Below are 20,067 nucleotides of genomic sequence, written 5' to 3' on the forward strand. Positions count from 1 at the left end.
GGCTCGGTCAAAGACGACAGAGGGTAGCAGTGGAAGGGTGCGTTTCTGAATGGAGGGCTGTGATGAGTGGTGTTCCTCAGTGATCTGTGCTGGGACCTTTGCCGTTTGTAATATATATATAAATTATTTGGAGGAAAGTGTAACTGGATTGATTAATAAGTTTGCGGACGACACAAAGGTTGGTGGATTTGCGGATAGCGATGAGGACCATCAGAGGATACAGCAGGATAGAGATCAGTTGGAGACTTGGGCGGAGAGATGGCAGATGGAGTTTAATCCGGACAAATGTGAGGTAATGCATTTTGGAAGGTCTTATACAGATAAGAAATATACAGTAAATGGCAGAACCCTTAAGAGTATTGATAGGCAAAGGGATCTGGGTGTACAGGTACACAGGTCACTGAAAGTGGCAATGCATGTGGAGAAGGTAGTCAAGAAGGCATACGGCATGCTTGCCTTCATCGGCCAGGGTATTGAGTTTAAAAATTGGCAAGTCATGTTGCAATTTTATAAAACCTTAGTTAGGCCGCCCTTGGAATATAGTGTTCAATTCTGGTCGCCACACTACCAGAAGGATGTGGGGGCTTTGGAGAGGGTACAGAAAAGATTTACCAGGATGTTGCCTGGTATGGAGGGCATCAGCTATGAGGAGAGGTTGGAGAAACCTGGTTTGTTCTCACTGGAGCGACGGAGGTTGAGGGGAGACCTGATAGAAGTCTACAAGATTATGAGAGGTATGGACAGAGTGGATAGTCAGAAGCTTTTTCCCAAGGTGGAAGAGTCAATTACTAGGGGGCATAGGTTTAAGGTGCGAGGGGCAAGGTTGAAAGAAGATGTATGAGGCAGATGTTTTACAGAGAGAGTAGTGGGTGCCTGGAACTCGTTGCCGGGGGAGGTAGTGGAAGCGGATACGGTAGTGACTTTTAAGGGGCGTCTTGACAAGTACATGAGTGAGATGGGAATAGAGGGATATGGTGCCCGGAAGGGAAGGGGGCTTTAGTTCAGTCGGGCAGCATGGTCAGTGCAGGCTTGGAGGGCCGAAGGGCCTGTTCTTGTGCTGTAATTTTCTTTGTTCTTTTGTAAATGGTGGATCGCAGATTGGAAGTAATGCACCCCATGTCTCAGAAGGTGGGTTAGTTCTCACTCTATGATATGGACTTGGACCATCAGACTGGAAGTTCAAACGAAGAACTGACTGAGAGACATGGAACAATAATGCTGTTAATGTAAATAGCGCACACTGCAACTGCTTCTTTGAGGTGGTGATCTGCCTTGTGCTCTTGTGCCCAGAGAGCTCAACAATCCTTACCTTGAATCGCAGACAAATAAACAAATGAGTCTTCATGCTTCAAATTTTCCAGAAATACCTAAAATAATAAGAATTCAATGATGAGCAACACACGGCTGATAACATTAACGCGCAGAATCACAGACTGCAACTATCCAGCCCGATTATCTACACCAACATCTGTTCAGAATAAGTCTTTCATTTACTATATGGAATCATCGAGGTTTACAGCATGGAAACAGGCCCTTTGGCCCAACTTGTCCATGCCACCCTTTATCATCAGCATTCTCAAAGCAATTCATCCTTCCTCTCTACAAAATCAAAACCCTTTGCAGCATGATCTTTTCCAACTCACTCTTGCTGGAGAACATTGCAACACAGAGCAGAGTTTATAATCTGAGTGCTGTGACCTAAACACGGTCTCCTGAACCATCTCCCAGTCTCTCCTACTAACTCTAATATAGAATCATAGGATATTACAGCACAGGAGGCTATGCAGTTCATCCTGATTGTGCTGGCTCTCTGGAAAAGCTGCCCAATTTAGGCCCACAGCCTAACTTTTTACCCCACATACACACCAATTATTCCTCTCAACACACATCCAATTGTCTTTTGAGAATTACAATGGAATCTTATTCCACCAACTTCTCAGGAAGTGGATGATTCAACCTGGCCGCCTGTTCAGGTACCCAACATTACAGAAATCAGTACCTAGCTAACTCAGTTCACTCCATGCTGAGCACATTAGCAAAGGCCTGACAACAATCTAACAGTAGGAATTACCAATTGTGCTCTAGATTAGCGGTGCCATGAGCAAACTGTTCCAGTACAGCTACACCACTGGAATCTACCTGACAATGTGGAACATTTCACAAGTCCATCCTGTTTACAAAAAGCCAATCTGACCAATCACGCCCCTGCAGTCTACTATCAATCATGAGCCAAGTGATGAAGGGTGTAGTTGAGTGCTATCAAATGGCACATAAACAGCAATAACCTGCTCACTGATATACAGTTTGGGTTACAACATAGCCACTCAGCTCTCGACCTCATTACAGATTTGGTCCAAACACAGACAAAAGAGCTGAATTCCCAAAGTGAGAGTGACTGCCCTTGACCAAGGCAGCATTTGACCAAATGTGGCTTCAGTGAGCCAGAGACAAATTGGAGTCAAAGGGAATCAGGTGAAAAACATACCCCTGTTGGAGTCATAACTAGCACAAAGGCAGATGGTTGTGGCTATTTGAGGTCAACTATTTCAGCACCAGAATTTCCTACAGGAGTCCCTCTGTGTGGTGTGCAAAACCAAACCAGCTTCCCTTCATCATAAAGGCAGAAGTGGGGATGTTTGCTGATGATGACACAATGTTCAGTATTTTTTCTGACGACTCAGTTACTGAAGCAGTCTGAGTACACATGCAGCAGGACAACATTCAGGCTTGAGCTGGTAAGAGACAAGTAACACTAATGCCACTCAGGTGTCATAGAACATAGAACATTACAGCGCAGAACAGGCCCTTCGGCCCACGATGTTGCACCGACCAGTTAAAAAAAAAAACTGTGACCCTCCAACCTAAACCAATTTCTTTTCGTCCATGAACCTATCTACGGATCTCTTAAACGCCCCCAAACTAGGCGCATTTACAACTGATGCTGGCAGGGCATTCCAATCCCTCACCACCCTCTGGGTAAAGAACCTACCCCTGACATCGGTTCTATAACTACCCCCCCTCAATTTAAAGCCATGCCCCCTCGTGCTGGATTTCTCCATCAGAGGAAAAAGGCTATCACTATCCACCCTATCTAAACCTCTAATCATCTTATATGTTTCAATAAGATCCCCTCTTAGCCGCCGCCTTTCCAGCGAAAACAATCCCAAATCCCTCAGCCTCTCCTCATAGGATCTCCCCTCCATACCAGGCAACATCCTGGTAAACCTCCTCTGCACCCTCTCCAAAGCCTCCACATCCTTCCTGTAATGTGGGGACCAGAACTGCACACAGTACTCCAAGTGCGGCCGCACCAGAGTTGTGTACAGTTGCAACATAACGCTACGACTCCTAAATTCAATCCCCCTACCAATAAACGCCAAGACACCATATGCCTTCTTAACAACCTTATCTACTTGATTCCCAACTTTCAGGGATCTATGCACACATACACCTAGATCCCTCTGCTCCTCCACACTATTCAAAGTCCTCCCGTTAGCCCTATACTCAACACATCTGTTATTCCTACCAAAGTGAATTACCTCACACTTCTCCGCATTAAACTCCATCCGCCACCTCTCGGCCCAACTTTGCAACCTGTCTAAGTCTTCCTGCAAACTACGACACCCTTCCTCACTGTCTACCACACCACCGACTTTGGTGTCATCAGCAAATTTGCTAATCCACCCAACTATACCCTCATCCAGATCATTAATAAATATTACAAACAGCAGTGGCCCCAAAACAGATCCCTGAGGTACACCACTTGTAACCGCACTCCATGATGAATATTTACTATCAACCACCACCCTCTGTTTCCTATCCGCTAGCCAATTCCTGATCCAATTTCCTAGATCACCCCCAATCCCATACATCTGCATTTTCTGCAGAAGCCTACCATGGTGAACCTTATCAAACGCCTTACTAAAATCCATATATACCACGTCCACTGCCTTGCCCCCATCCACCTCCTTGGTCACTTTCTCAAAAAACTCAATAAGGTTAGTAAGGCACGACCTACCTGCCACAAAACCATGCTGACTATCACCTATCAATTCATTACTCTCCAAATAACTATAAATCCTATCCCTTATAATTTTTTCCAACATCTTGCCGACAACAGAAGTGAGACTCACCGGTCTATAATTCCCGGGGAAGTCTCTGTTCCCCTTCTTAAACAATGGGACAACATTCGCTAACCTCCAATCTTCTGGTACTATACCAGAGGCCAACGACGACCTGAAGATCAGAGCCAGAGGCTCTGCAATCACTTCTCTTGCCTCCCAGAGAATCCTTGGATAAATCCCATCTGGACCAGGGGATTTATCTATTTTCAGACCCTCCAGAATATCCTGCACATCCTCCTTATCAACTGTAATACTGTCTATTCTACTCCCCTGCAACCCAGTGTCCTCCTCAGCTATATTCATGTCCCCTTGCGTGAACACCGAAGAGAAATATTGGTTCAATGCTTCACCAATCTCCTCCGGTTCCACACATAACTTCCCTCTGCCATCTATAACTGGCCCTAAACTTGCCCTAACCAACCTTCTGTTCTTGACATACCTATAGAACGCCTTAGGATTCTCTTTAACCCTATCCGCCAAAGTCTTCTCATGTCCCCTTTTAGCCCTTCTAAGCTCGCTCTTCAACTCCCTCTTAGCCAATCTAAAGCTTTCTAGTGCACTACCCGAGTGCTCACGTCTCATCCGAACATAAGCCTCCTTTTTCTTTTTAACCAACAAAGAAACTTTTTTGGTGCACCACGGTTCCCTAGCCCTACCAATTCCTCCTTGCCTGACAGGGACATACCTATCACAGACTCGCAGTAGCTGCTCCTTGAAAAAACTCCACATGTCGGACGTTCCCAGTCCCTGTAATCTCCTAGTCCAACCTATGTTTCCTAATTCTCTCCTAATAGCCTCATAATTACCCTTCCCCCAGCTAAAACCACTGGCCCGAGGTTCATGCCTATCCCTTTCCATCACTAAGGTGAACGTAACCGAATTGTGGTCACTATCACCAAAATGCACACCAACTTCCAAGTCTAGCACCTGGTCTGGCTCATTTCCCAGCACCAGATCCAATATAGCCTCACCTCTAGTTGGCCTGTCTACATACTGAGTCAAAAAACCTTCCTGCACGCTTTGAACAAAAACTGACCCCTCTAACGAGCTAGAGCTATAACAATTCCAGTCAATATTAGTCAAGTTAAAATCCCCCATAACAATTGCCCTATTACTTTCACTCCTAAGCAGGATTGACTCCGCAATCCTTTCCTCAACCTCTCTAGAACTTTTAGGAGGTCTATAAAAGACTCCCAACAGGGTGACCTCTCCTCTCCTATTTCTAATCTCCGCCCATACTACCTCAACAGATAAGTCCTCATCAAACCTCCTCTCTGACACTGTGATACAATCTCTGACCAATAATGCTACCCCTCCCCCTCTTCTACCTCCTTCCCTACTTCGACTAAAACATTTGAACCCCGGGACCTGCAGCATCCATTCCTGCCCCTGCTCTATCCATGTCTCTGAAATAGCCACAACATCGAAGTCCCAGGTACTGATCCACGCTGCAAGTTCACCCACTTTATTGCGAATACTCCTGGCATTGAAGTATACACATTTCAAACCCTGCTCCACCCCACCTCTGCAATGCCGTGCATTGCAGTCCCCATCCATGCATCCCTCACTTTCAGCCCCACTACTCAGGATCCCTCCCCCCCCCCGAATCAGTTTAAACCTCCCTGCATGGCCTTAGCAAATTTACCCCCCAGGATATTGGTCCCCTTCTGATTAAGGTGTAGACCATCCTTCTCATAGAGGTCACACCTTCCCCAGTACGAGCCCCAATTGCTTAAGTACCTGAACCCCTCCCTCCTGCACCATCCCCTCAGCCATGAATTCAAACCTTCCCTCTCCCTATTCCTCTCTAAACTATCCCGTGGTACAGGCAAGAGTCCAGAGATAACCACTCTGTCAGTCTTGGCCTTTAGTTTCCACCCCAACTCCATAAATCCCTGCCTAATATCCCCTTCCCCTATCCTCCCTATGTCGTGTGTCCCCACATGTACAATAACTTGTGGTTTATCTCCCTCCCCCCTAAGAGTCCTGAATACCCTGTCAGACACATCCCGGACCCCAGCCCCTGGTAGGCAACACACCAACCCTGAGTCCCTACCTTTAGTTCCGACCCTCCTATCTGTCCCCTTAATTGTGGAGTCCCCAATCACAAGGCCCAGTCTTTTACAGCCCCTAACCACCTGAGCTTTCTCACTCGGCTCACCCCCAGAGATCTGCTCTCTATGCTCAGTTGATTCCTCCTCAACTGTAGCCTCCAGCACCGAAAACCTATTATGGAGGGGAACCGCCCCAGGGGATTGTCTTCCCGATTGCTTCTTACCCCTCCTCCTGGCATTGACCCAAGCCTCATTTCTAGGAGTTACTATTTCTCTATAACTCCTATCAACTTCCACCTCCGCCTCCCGAATTATGCGGAGTTCCTCTAACTCCCCCTCCAGCTCCTTTACACGCTTCTCCAGAAGCTGCAATCTAATGCACTTCTTACAACTAAAATCTCCTGAAACACTACTGGATTTCCTCACCACATACATCCCACAGGAGATGCAGCATACTGCCTGAACTGCCATCCCTGAAGCCATTACCAGCAAGAAAAAAAGAAAACAAAAAAACTTCCCCACACTTATAATTAGGTTAGAGGAGGATGGAAGGGTGGGATCCTCTACCAGTGTAGAGGATCGGGTATCTCCTCTGCACCAATTTATAGGGCTAGGGGCCCGAGAGAAAAAAAAAACTACAGCTACCGGCAGGCTTCGCGATGCGGCCTTCCGGTTTCCGTTAATTACAAAAAACCTCCCGAAAATTAGACAAAAAAAACCCAGAATTTACTCACAGTCCGCGCTCTCTCTCTCACCGCTCACAGTCTCCACCCCGCAGGTCCGCTCCCAGAGGAACACTGAGGCCGATACCCCGAGGCGAGTACTTATAAGGTAAGTGAGAGAAAAAAAAAAACTACAGCTACCGGCAGGCTTCGCGATGCGTCAGGCAATGACCATCTCCAACAAGAGAGAATCTAACCATTGCCCCTTGACATTCAATGGTATTACCATCACAGAATCCTTCACTATCAACATGCTGAGGACCAGTGACCAGAAAGTGAACTGGACCAGCCACACATATGGGACTACAACAGCAGGTCAGAGATTGGGAATTCTGAAGAGAGTAACTCACCTCCTGACTCTCCAAAGCCTGTCCACCATCAACAAGGCACAAGTCAGAAGTGAGATGGAATAATCTCCACTTGCCAGGATGAGTGCAGCTCCAATACACAAGCTCAACACCATCCAGGACAAAGCATCCCATTTGATTGACATCCCATTCATGACCTTAACCGCTCACTCTCTCCACCACCAACACGAAGTAGCTGCACTTCATCAGGTTACCAAACTCCTTCTAAACCCAAAGCCTCAAACACCTAGAAAGACAAGGGCAGCAAATGTATGGGAACGCCACCTCCTCAAAAGTTCTCCTCCAAGCCACACACCACCCTGACCTGTTAATATATCACTGTTCCTTAACTGTCACTGGAATTCCCTAACAGCACCTTGGGTGTGCCTACACTATGCTTCAAGGAGGCAGTTCACCACCACCTTCTCAAGAGAAATTAAGGATGGGCAACAAATGCTGACATAGCCAGTGATGCTGACACCCCAAGAGAGAATAAAAATATATTTGGGATCTCTTTTGTTACCTGTTAATCTTTTCTCTTACTCTTTGCCCTTCCTATATTATTTTTCAAGTTCCCCTGCTCTCCATATATTTTGCCTCCTGATTACATTCTGGATCTGATATTTGTCCTAGACCTCTACTTCCTTTGTTATCCAGGGAATTCAAGCATTGGATTTCCCCTTTTTTTCTCCTGCTGGAAATGTACTTGGTTTGTAGGCCTGTTATTGGTCATTTACAGGTTTTCTGGCTGACCTATATTTCCATTCAGTTAGATTTCTTGTATTACTAAAATTCTCTCCCTTCCACATGGCTATTTCCACCTTTGATGTTTTTTGTCTATTTGCATAACTACTTTAAACCTGATTAAATTATCATTATTGCCCAGATATTCTCCCATTGCAACGAGTGTCCTACTTAATTCCCTAGAAGCAGGTCCAGCATTGCTTCATTCCTCATTGGGCTACAAACATAAGTGCTCCTGTACACATTTTAAGAATTCTTCAAACTCTTTGCTCTTCATTCCGTTTTTCACAAGTCTATAGCCAGAATGTTGCACTCCCCTGGCGAGTTCGGAGGCAGGACGGGAGGGAGCACGATATTACAGGATGCTGGAACAGGCAATACGGGAAGTCCGCCCTTGCCCCAATTGAGGCCCTTAGTGGCCAACCAATTTTTAGGCTGGTAGGCAGATTTCAAGGAGTGAAACCTGAAAATAAAGAAAGTTCAATCTTGGGCAGGAACAGGGATGGGGGTGCCTTCATCAGAAGCCCCCTTCTGACTGGGGGATGCACTTCTCTTAAAACTCTGCCCCTCTGGCCTCGATTCCCCGATCGTCCCACATGCAAGCTCCTAGGCATACCCTTCCTGCCCTGGACCCTTGATACTTATCTTTTTCTCCAGCTCACAGGACTTGATCTCAGGCAGTTCCAGTGGGCAGCACAGTAGCGAGCATTGCTGCCTCACAGCGCCAGGGACCCAGGTTCGATTTGGCCTTGGCTGGAGTTGCATGTTCTCCCCATGTCTGCATGGGTTTCCTCTGGGTGCTCCGGTTTCCTCTCACAGTCCAAAGATGTATAGGTTAGGTGGATTGGTCATGCTAAATGCAACAGGGATAGGGCAGAAGGGGAGGCCGAGGTGGGATGTTCTTTTGGCAAGTCAGTGTAGACTCGATGGGCTGAATGGCCTCTTTCTGCACTGTAGGGATACTATGGTTCTTCCACCCACTGCAGCGCTGTTGCTGAAGGGACCATGGAGCTGCCAGCCAATCGGATTGAAAGCAGGGCTTCCTCCTGAATGACTTATGCCAATCACAGCTCATTAGAGAGTAAAATGGCACTAAGGCTGTCAGAGTTGGTGAGGGGGTGCGTTCTCTGCCAACTCTTCAGATGGCAGGTACTAATACTTACCCTGGGTGTCTGGATTATAATCCAGTGACAATACCACTACACCACCGTCTCCCTATATTAGGTATAAATTGGATGGACACTTGAGAAAATAAATTTGCAGAGCAATGAGGATAGAGGAATGGAATGGAACAGACCGGATTCTTCAAGAGAGAGCAAGCATCAGGGATCTAGGTGTATGTGTGCATAGATCCCTGAAAGTTGGGAATCAAGTAGATAAGGTTGTTAAGAAGGCATATGGTGTCTTGGCGTTTATTGGTAGGGGGATTGAATTTAGGAGGCGTAGCGTTATGTTGCAACTGTACACAACTCTGGTGCGGCCGCACTTGGAGTACTGTGTGCAGTTCTGGTCCCCACATTACAGGAAGGATGTGGAGGCTTTGGAGAGGGTGCAGAGGAGGTTTACCAGGATGTTGCCTGGTATGGAGGGGAGATCCTATGAGGAGAGGCTGAGGGATTTGGGATTGTTTTCGCTGGAAAGGCGGCGGCTAAGAGGGGATCTTATTGAAACATATAAGATGATTAGAGGTTTAGATAGGGTGGATAGTGATAGCCTTTTTCCTCTGATGGAGAAATCCAGCACGAGGGGGCATGGCTTTAAATTGAGGGGGGGTAGTTATAGAACCGATGTCAGGGGTAGGTTCTTTACCCAGAGGGTGGTGAGGGATTGGAATGCCCTGCCAGCATCAGTAGTAAATGCGCCTAGTTTGGGGGCGTTTAAGAGATCCGTAGATAGGTTCATGGACGAAAAGAAATTGGTTTAGGTTGGAGGGTCACAGTTTTTTTTTTTAACTGGTCGGTGCAACATCGTGGGCCGAAGGGCCTGTTCTGCGCTGTAATGTTCTATGTTCTATGTTCTATGAAGCTGATGGGCTGAATGACCTCTGTGCTGTAATGATTTCATGAGTTCCATGACCCCATGAAACCTAAATATCCCTGGCCCCCAGCTGAATGTTGATTAAAAGAAATCTTTCTATTCCATCGAATATGCACTTCTTATACAATTCCCAAACTTTCTGCACAGTATTTCACAAAATGAAGGAAGTCACTGAGCAATACTATTACAACTATTTGCAACAATTCCAGTATCAACTATAAGAAACTCACCGACAGAAGCTTCTCCTGGTTGCTGAGGGCATCAGGATTGCGCTGTTGAATCATCTGGGTAACAGTCCTTAGAGCAGCGGCCCGTGTGGGTACCTCAGGGTCAAAGGCTGCCTGAAGGATCTGGTGGAAGTTGCTGGGGGAGTTGCCAGAGGAGGGTTTGTTTCCATGTTCAGTTCCACCCGCCCTGAGTGAAGTGGGTGACTGTTGGTGGTTGTAAGTCACTGCACCGGCCTCTTTTGGTTGGCTGGGTTTTGTCAATTGGTCATCATGTTGATTTGGGTTGCCCATGGTGCTGTGTGCAGCCATGGCAACTGTTTTGGTGGAGAACGCCCCATGGGTAGCGACAGTAATGCGCAGGTCTGATGCCAACTCTTGTATAACTGGGTCAGGATGTAAAGCTGAGATCTGCTCAAGTCTGGGTAACATTGGTTTCATGGCATCAAAATCTGCTGAGGTGAGCTGCAGAGAGAGAGGCAACAAAGTCAGAGATCACTCCTCCATAGCCTCTGTCAATCCTAATTTGATCCCATTGGCCCTCCTCTCCCTCCATAGGTTTATATTAATCTCAAAGCAATGCCACGGTCTCACTCCTTTGACATACCTCGCTATCTTTCTCTGCTTCAAATGTTTATCCAATTTCCATCAAAAGGTGGAAACTCCGTGTCAAGGAAATTATCCAAATCTGCCTCTCTTCACTCTCTCAGAAATAGTTTGAATTTGAAGATTCCTTGTCACCTATCCCCCCCACTCACTCCCACAACCAAAAGAAATTGTATTTTTCCCCTTAGTTACACTGTCAAAACCCTTCATTATTTAAAAAAAAAACTGAATCAAACTTCCTCTTGGCCTTTCTTACTGTAGTGGAAGATTCGTCGAGTATCTCAAGTCTCACATTATAACTACAGCTTACCATCCCAATGAATACAGCAGAATAATGAGCGATTTCAATGGCAGTGCAGGGGCAGTAGCAAAGGGGGAGGGGGTATAGGAGAGGATGAGGCAACATCAGCACAGATTTGTGAAGGGCAAGTCGTGCCTCACAAATTTGATAGAATTTTTTGAGGAGGTAACTAAGTGCGTTGATGAAGGTATGGCAGTTGATGTCATATACATGGATTTTAGTAAGGCGTTTGATATGGTCCCCCATGGTCGGCTTATGATGAAAGTGAGGAGGTGTGGGATAGAGGGAAAGTTGGCCGATTGGATAGGTAACTGGCTGTCTGATCGAAGACAGAGGGTGGTGGTGGATGGAAAATTTTCGGATTGGAGGCAGGTTGCTAGCGGAGTGCCACAGGGATCAGTGCTTGGTCCTCTGCTCTTTGTGATTTTTATTAATGACTTAGAGGAGGGGGCTGAAGGGTGGATCAGTAAATTTGCTGATGACACCAAGATTGGTGGAGTAGTGGATGAGGTGGAGGGCTGTTGTAGGCTGCAAAGAGACATAGATAGAATGCAAAGCTGGGCTGAAAAATGGCAAATGGAGTTTAACCCTGATAAATGTGAGGTGATTCATTTTGGTAGGACGAATTTAAATGTGGATTACAGGGTCAAAGGTAGGGTTCTAAAGACTGTGGAGGAACAGAGAGATCTTGGGGTTCATATCCACAGATCTCTAAAGGTTGCCACTCAAGTGGATAGAGCTGTGAAGAAGGCCTATAGTGTGTTAGCTTTTATTAACAGGGGGTTATGCTGCAACTGTACAGGACCTTGGTGAGACCACATTTGGAATATTGTGTGCAGTTCTGGTCACCTCACTATAAGAAGGATGTGGAAGCGCTGGAAAGAGTGCAGAGGAGATTTACCAGGATGCTGCCTGGTTTGGAGGGTAGGTCTTATGAGGAAAGGTTGAGGGAGCTAGGGCTGTTCTCTCTGGAACGGAGGAGGCTGAGGGGAGACTTAATAGAGGTTTATAAAATGATGAAGGGGATAGATAGAGTGAACGTTCAAAGACTATTTCCTCGGGTGGATGGAGCTATTACAAGGGGGCATAACTATAGGGTTCGTGGTGGGAGATACAGGAAGGATATCAGAGGTAGGTTCTTTACGCAGAGAGTGGTTGGGGTGTGGAATGGACTGCCTGCAGTGATAGTGGAGTCAGACACTTTAGGAACATTTAAGCGGTTATTGGATAGGCACATGGAGCACACCAGGATGATAGGGAATGGGATAGCTTGATCTTGGTTTCAGATAAAGCTCGGCACGACATCGTGGGCCGAAGGGCCTGTTCTGTGCTGTACTGTTCTATGTTCATCAATTGGGTGGATGATGACAGGATGGCAGAGATTACATAGAACATAGAACATTACAGCGCAGAACAGGCCCTTCGGCCCACGATGTTGCACCGACCAGTTAAAAAAAAAACTGTGACCCTCCAACCTAAACCAATTTCTTTTCGTCCATGAACCTATCTACGGATCTCTTAAACGCCCCCAAACTAGGCGCATTTACTACTGATGCTGGCAGGGCATTCCAATCCCTCACCACCCTCTGGGTAAAGAACCTACCCCTGACATCGGTTCTATAACTACCCCCCCTCAATTTAAAGCCATGCCCCCTCGTGCTGGATTTCTCCATCAGAGGAAAAAGGCTATCACTATCCACCCTATCTAAACCTCTAATCATCTTATATGTTTCAATAAGATCCCCTCTTAGCCGCCGCCTTTCCAGCGAAAACAATCCCAAATCCCTCAGCCTCTCCTCATAGGATCTCCCCTCCATACCAGGCAACATCCTGGTAAACCTCCTCTGCACCCTCTCCAAAGCCTCCACATCCTTCCTGTAATGTGGGGACCAGAACTGCACACAGTACTCCAAGTGCGGCCGCACCAGAGTTACTGCAGTGCCACACCTGTAAACATGCAGCACAAAATACTCTCTAACTGGAACCAACGCCAAGTTTAGTGGATTGAGCACAAACCTAGAATTTGATGCAATATTGTTCACTAATGTGTGAAGAGAGTCTTGCCTCAGCATAAATTATATAAAATCCTGCTTGCATACCACCCGCTCACTTACCTGGACAGCTCCCCCCAACATGGCTGCTATCAGTCCCATTGCCATACTCAGTGTCTGAGCTTCCACAGTCTCCTCAGTTTTGTGTGTCAAGTTCACACAGGAACGCTCCAACGTTGCGATGACAAATTCAATGACCTGCAGCACAATTGTATCATTACAGAAACTAAGCAATAAAGAGGTTATTTCAGAATCTGCTGGCTTTGCCCATGCAGCCACTGTTGTTCGAGGGTAGCCCTCTGTGTATTACTATGTTTATTCCACAGTGTAATATACTATGTAATACTCTGATACAAGTGCGACATATTTTGTGGTCTGGTTGATCAGTAATTATATATAATCATTAGCTGATGCGCTACTGCATTGTTTATGGTGATTGGCCACTGGAACACAGTTGACATGTTTAGTTATTGATATAGAGTACATTGAATCTTCTCCATCTCTTTAAGGCCAGAACACAGATTTACCCTTTAATCAGATGCCGTAAATAAGCCAGTCCAGGCAGGTGCAGCTATTCATGAGAGCTGCAGCTCAATTAGAGTTTAATAGCAGCTGCAAAGGAATCTCTGACTCCATGTCCTGACAAGTCCAACATGAAATGATTGGTCTTTTTGTTAAAGATTGTTTTGTGTCTGTTTGAAGCAGTGTCAAGAATGTCACCAAAGTGGGCCCGTACCTACAGACACAAGCATATGGTTAGGGTGCATTGGCCATGCTAAGTTCTCCCTCAGTGTACCCAAACAGGCACTGGTGTGTGGTAACTAGGGGATTTTCACAGTAACTTCATTGCAGTGTTAATGTAAGCCTACTTATGACACACGGGATCAAAGGTGAACTAGCTAGATGGGTACAGAACTGGCTTGGCCATCGACAATCACCAGGCAAGACTGTTCTCTTCCTGTTGGGGAGCACTTCAGCGGTCACGGGCATTCGGCCTCTGATATTCGGGTAAGCGTTCTCCAAGGCAGCCTTCGCGACACACGACAGCGCAGAGTCGCTGAGCAGAAACTGATAGCCAAGTTCCGCACACACGAGGACAGCCTCAACCGGGATATTGGGTTCATGTCACACTATTTGTAACTCCCACAGTTGCGTGGACCTGCAGAGTTTCACTGGCTGTCTTGTCTGGGACAATACACATCTTTTTAGCCTGTCTTGATGCTCTCTCCATTCACATTGTTTTGTTTCTTAAAGACTTGATTAGTTGTAAGTATTCGCATTCCAACCATTATTCATGTAAATTGAGTCTGTGTCTTTATAAGCTCTGTTTGTGAACAGAATTCCCACTCACCTGAAGAAGGGGCTTAGAGCTCCGAAAGCTTGTGTGGCTTTTGCTACCAAATAAACCTGTTGGACTTTAACCTGGTGTTGTTAAACTTCTTACTGTGTTGGCCATAGAAGACAGAGGGTAGCAGTGGAGGGGTCTTTTTCTGATTGGAGGTCTGTGACTAGTGGTGTTCACAGTAAGAGTTTTAACAACACCCAGGTTAAAGTCCAACAGGTTTATTTGGTAGCAAATGCCATTAGCTTTCGGAGCGCTGCGCCTTCGTCAGATGGAGTGGATATCTGCTCTCAAACAGGGCACAGAGACGCAAAATCAAGTTACAGAATACTGATTTAGAATGCGAATCTTTACAGCTAATCAGGTCTTAAAGATACAGACAATGTGAGTGGAGGGAGCATTAGGCACAGGTTAAAGAAATGTGTATTGTCTCCAGAGAGGACAGCCAGTGAGATTCTGCAAGTCCAGGAGGCAAGCTGTGGGGGTTCCTGATAGTGTGACATAAACCCAAGATCCCTATTTAGGCTGTCCTCATGTGTGCGGAACTTGGCTATCTTTGTGTCATCCGCAAACTTACTGATCACACCAGCTTCATCTTCCAAATCATTTATATATATCACAAACAGCAGAGGTCCCAGTACAGAGCCCTGCGGAACACCACTAGTCATGATGTGGAGATGCCGGCGTTGGACTGGGGTAAACAGAGTAAGCCTTACTGATAGCCAAGTTCCGCACACATGAGGATGGCCTAAACCGGGATCTTGGGTTCATGTCACACTATCGGTAACCCCCACAGTTTGCCTCCTGGACTTGCAGAATCTCACTGGCTGTCCTCTCTGGAGACAATACACATTGCTTTAACCTGTGCCTAATGCTCCCTCCACTCACATTGTCTGTATCTTTAAGACCTGATTAGCTGTAAAGATTCGCATTCTAATCAGTATTCTGTAACTTGATTTTTTGTCTCTGTATGCCCTGTTTGAGAGCAGATATCCACTCCATCTGACGAAGGAGCAGCGTTCCAAAAGCTAATGGCATTTGCTACCAAGTAAACCTGTTGGGCTTTAACCTGGTGTTGTTAAAACTCTTACTGTGTTTACCCCAGTCCGGCATCTCCACATCATGACTAGTGGTGTTCCGCAGGGCTCTGTACTGGGACCTCTGCTGTTTGTGATATATATAAATGATTTGGAAGATGAAGCTGGTCTGATTAGTAAGTTTGCAGACGACACAAAGATTGCTGGAGTTGAGGATAGTGATGAACATTGTCAGAGAATACAGCAGGATATAGATAGGCTGGAAAATTGGGCGGAGAAATGGCAGATGGAATTTAATCTAGATAAATGCGAAGTGATGCATTTTGGTAGATCTAATGCAGGGGGGAGCTATACAATAAATGGCAGAACCATCAGGAGTATAGACACACAGAGGGATCTGGGTGTGCAAGTCCACAGATCCTTAACGGTGGCAGCACAGGTGGAAAAGGTGGTGAAGAAGGCATATGGCATGCTTGCCTTTATTGGACGGGGCATAGAGTATAAAAGTTGGCATATGATGTTGCAGTTATATAGAACGTTGGTTAGGCCACATTTGGAATACTGCGTCTAGTTCTGGTCGCCACACTACCAGGAGGACGTGGAGGCTTTGGAGAGAGTGCAGAGGAGGTTTACCAGGATGTTGCCTGGTATGGAGGGTATTAGCTATGAGGTGAAATTGAGTAAACTAGGGTTGTTCTCCCTGGAAGGACGGAGGCGACCGAATAGAAGTTTATAAAATTATGAAGGGCATAGATAGGGTGAACTGTTGGAAGCTTTTTCCCAGGTCAGAAATGACAAACACAAGGGGTCACAAGTTCAAGGTAAGGGGGGCAAGGTTCAATACAGATATGCAGGGGACGTATTTTACACAGAGGGTGGTGGGGACCTGGAATGCACTGCCAAGCAAGGTGATTGAGGCGGACACGCTGGGATCATTTAAGACTTATCTAGATAACCACATGAACAGACTGGGAATAGAGGGATACAAACGAATGGTCTAGTTAGGAACACATGATAGGTGCAGGCTTGGAGGGCCGAAGGGCTTGTTCCTGTGCTGTATTATTCTTTGTTCTTTAATAAATGAACTAAACATATTCTCAGTGAACATAGAACATAGAACAGTACAGCACAGAACAGGCCCTTCGGCCCACGATGTTGTGCCGAGCTTTATCTGAAACCAAGATCAAGCTATCCCACTCCCTATCATCCTGGTGTGCTCCATGTGCCTATCCAATAACCGCTTAAATGTTCCTAAAGTGTCTGACTCCACTATCACTGCAGGCAGTCCATTCCACACCCCAACCACTCTCTGCGTAAAGAACCTACCTCTGATATCCTTCCCGTATCTCCCACCACGAACCCTATAGTTATGCCCCCTTGTAATAGCTCCATCCACCCGAGGAAATAGTCTTTGAACGTTCACTCTATCTATCCCCTTCATCATTTTATAAACCTCTATTAAGTCTCCCCTCAGCCTCCTCCTCCAGAGAGAACAGCCCTAGCTCCCTCAACCTTTCCTCATAAGACCTACCCTCCAAACCAGGCAGCATCCTGGTAAATCTCCACTGCACTCTTTCCAGCGCTTCCACATCCTTCTTATAGTGAGGTGACCAGAACTGCACAAAATATTCCAAATGTGGTCTCACCAAGGTCCTGTACAGTTGCAGCATAACCCCACGGCTCTTAAACTCCAACCCCCTGTTAATAAAAGCTAACACACTATAGGCCTTCTTCACAGCTCTATCCACTTGAGTGGCAACCTTTCGAGATCTGTGGATATGGACCCCAAGATCTCTCTGTTCCTCCACAGTCTTCAGAACCCTACCTTTGACCCTGTAATCCACATTTAAATTTGTCCTACCAAAATGAATCACCTCACATTTATCAGGGTTAAATTCCATTTGCCATTTTTCAGCCCAGCTTTGCATCCCATCTATGTCTCTTTGCAGCCTACAACAGCCCTCCACCTCATCAGCAAATTTACTGATCCACCCTTCAGCCCCCTCCTCCAAGTCATTTATAAAAATCACAAAGAGCAGAGGACCAAGCACTGATCCCTGTGGCACTCCGCTAGCAACCTGCCTCCAGTCCGAAAATTTTCCATCGACCACCACCCTCTGTCTTCAATCAGACAGCCAGTTACCTATCCAATCGGCCAACTTTCCCTCTATCCCACACCTCCTCACTTTCATCATAAGCCGACCATGGGGGACCTTATCAAACGCCTTACTAAAATCCATGTATATGACATCAACTGCACTACCTTCATCAACACACTTAGTTACCTCCTCAAAAAATTCTATCAAATTTGTGAGGCACGACTTGCCCTTCACGAATCCGTGCTGACTATCCCGGATTAATCCGCATCTTTCTAAATGGTCGTAAATCCCATCTCTAAGGACCTTTTCCATCAATTTACCAAACACCGAAGAAAGACTAACCGGTCTATAATTACCAGGGTCATTTCTATTCCCTTTCTTAAACAGAGGAACAACATTCGCCATTCTCCAGTCCTCTGGCACCATCCCTGTGGACAGCGAGGACCCAAAGATCAAAGCCAAAGGCTCTGCAATCTCATCCCTTGCCTCCCAAAGAATCCTAGGATACATTTCATCAGGCCCAGGGGACTTATCGACCTTCAGTTTATTCAAAACTGCCAGGACATCCTCCCTCCGAACATCTATTTCCTCCAGCCTATTAGCCTGTAACACCTTCTCTTCCTCAAAAACATGGCCCCTCTCCTTGGTGAACACTGAAGAAAAGTATTCATTCATCACCTCGCCTATCTCTACTGACTCCATACACAAGTTCCCACTACTGTCCTTGACCGGCCCTAACCTCACCCTGTCATTCTTTTATTCCTCACATAAGAGTAAAAAGCCTTGGGGTTTTCCTTGATCCGACCCACCAAGGACTTCTCGTGTCCCCTCCTAGCTCTCCTAGTGGAAATAAGTATCTACAAGCCTCAGGAATGCTCCACCTGTTCCAATGCAGTGCTCAGTTGCATTAATGCTTATTTCCAGAGGCTCTAGGCTCAGAACTCACTGGATCCTGTAACTGCATTAACACATTCAGCACAGACATTATTTGATCTAATGTGGCATCAAAATGAGAGAGAAGCCCAAGGGCAACCTGTCATGAGTGCTCTTCAGAGGCACTTCAGGGAACATCTGAAGGCATGCCTTATGAGGATAGGCTGAGGGAGCTCGGTCTTTTCTCCTTGGAGAGACGAAGGATGAGAGGTGACCTGATAGAGGTGTACAAGATGTTGGGAGGTGATCGGGTGGATTCTCAGAGGCTTTTTCCCAGGGCTGAAATGGCTGCTACGAGAGGACACAGGTTTAAGATGCTGGGGGGTAGGTACAGAGGAGATGTCAGGGGTAAGTTTTTCACTCAGAGGGTGGTGGGTGAGTGGAATCGGCTGCCCATCAATGGTGGTGGAGGCAAACTTGATAGGGTCTTTTAAGAAACTTCTGGATGAGTACATGGGACTTAATAGGATTGAGGGTTATAGGTAAGCCTATATATAGGCCTAGGTAGGTAGGGACATGACCGGCGCAACTTGTGGGCCGAAGGGCCTGTTTGTGCTGTAGTTTTTCTATGTTCTATCTCCCACCCATAGGTTTTAAATAAGAGATGAGTAGATGGGACTAACACCCTCACCCAGACAGGACTGTATCCAGTGCCAATAACCACTCTCCTGGACAGCACTGCATCCAGTGCCAGTACCCCATTTTTCCAGGGAGCACTATATCTAGTGCGAGTAGTCTGCTACCTCTCCCCAAGAGGGTGCTGTATGAGTTCCTGAGCTGTTAGGTTTGAGCGTACATTAATTGATAGATTGTGGAACTCACATGCACAGTGTTGCTGAGGACGAAGTGACCAAATTTCTCACATAAGGCGGCAACAAGTTGCAAGGTGACCAGCTGTTGTTCCTGTTCAGACCGACCATCAGCGATGCTTGGTGCCAGCCCGCCATCCATGTCCCCCGCTAAACATGTAAGACCCTGGAGAGCAGACACATGCATTTACTCTCCCTGAGTGTGCACTATCAGACCATGCTCTTCAACATCGTTCACACAAACTACACCATTCCATACGTTAGCACTTTTACATCCTTCCAACATTACACCAATCACCATAGCTGCTGAAATCCATTGAGGTTCCTCATCCAATTGCAGGTGCTCTGCCGATTCCTGTGGTGATCCTTCATCAGCCAGTAATAGGAGCACTGAATGCTTGCCTTTTGTCCCAGTGCTGATCACTCATTTTCATAGAAATCATAGAAACCCTACAGTGCAGAAGGAGGCCATTCGGCCCATCGAGTCTGCACCGACCACAATCCCACCCAGGCCCTACCCCCACATATTTACCCGCTAATCCCTCGAACCTACGCATCTCAGGACTCTAAGGGGCAATTTTTTTTTTTAACCTGGCCAATCAACCTACCCGCACATCTTTGGACTGTGGGAGGAAAC

The 20,067-nt window shown here is 46.5% G+C and overlaps 1 protein-coding gene across 4 annotated transcripts in view; it reads right to left on the reverse strand.

Moving 5' to 3' along the window:
* tango6 (transport and golgi organization 6 homolog (Drosophila)) overlaps window positions 1-20,067 on the reverse strand; it is a 133,017-nt gene that overhangs the window by 61,117 nt on the left and 51,833 nt on the right. For all 4 annotated transcript variants that reach the window (XM_078210457.1, XM_078210455.1, XM_078210456.1 and 1 more), the window contains exons 11-14: window positions 19,444-19,596; window positions 13,274-13,408; window positions 10,259-10,717; window positions 1,310-1,367 (exon numbers count right to left, since the gene is read on the reverse strand). In XM_078210457.1, the coding sequence (XP_078066583.1) occupies window positions 1,310-1,367; window positions 10,259-10,717; window positions 13,274-13,408; window positions 19,444-19,596 (805 nt within the window). The remainder of the gene's footprint in view (window positions 1-1,309; window positions 1,368-10,258; window positions 10,718-13,273; window positions 13,409-19,443; window positions 19,597-20,067) is intronic.

The sequence above is a fragment of the Mustelus asterias genome, chromosome 4 (genome assembly GCF_964213995.1).
Source record: "Mustelus asterias chromosome 4, sMusAst1.hap1.1, whole genome shotgun sequence".
Classification (NCBI taxonomy): Eukaryota; Metazoa; Chordata; class Chondrichthyes; order Carcharhiniformes; family Triakidae; genus Mustelus; species Mustelus asterias.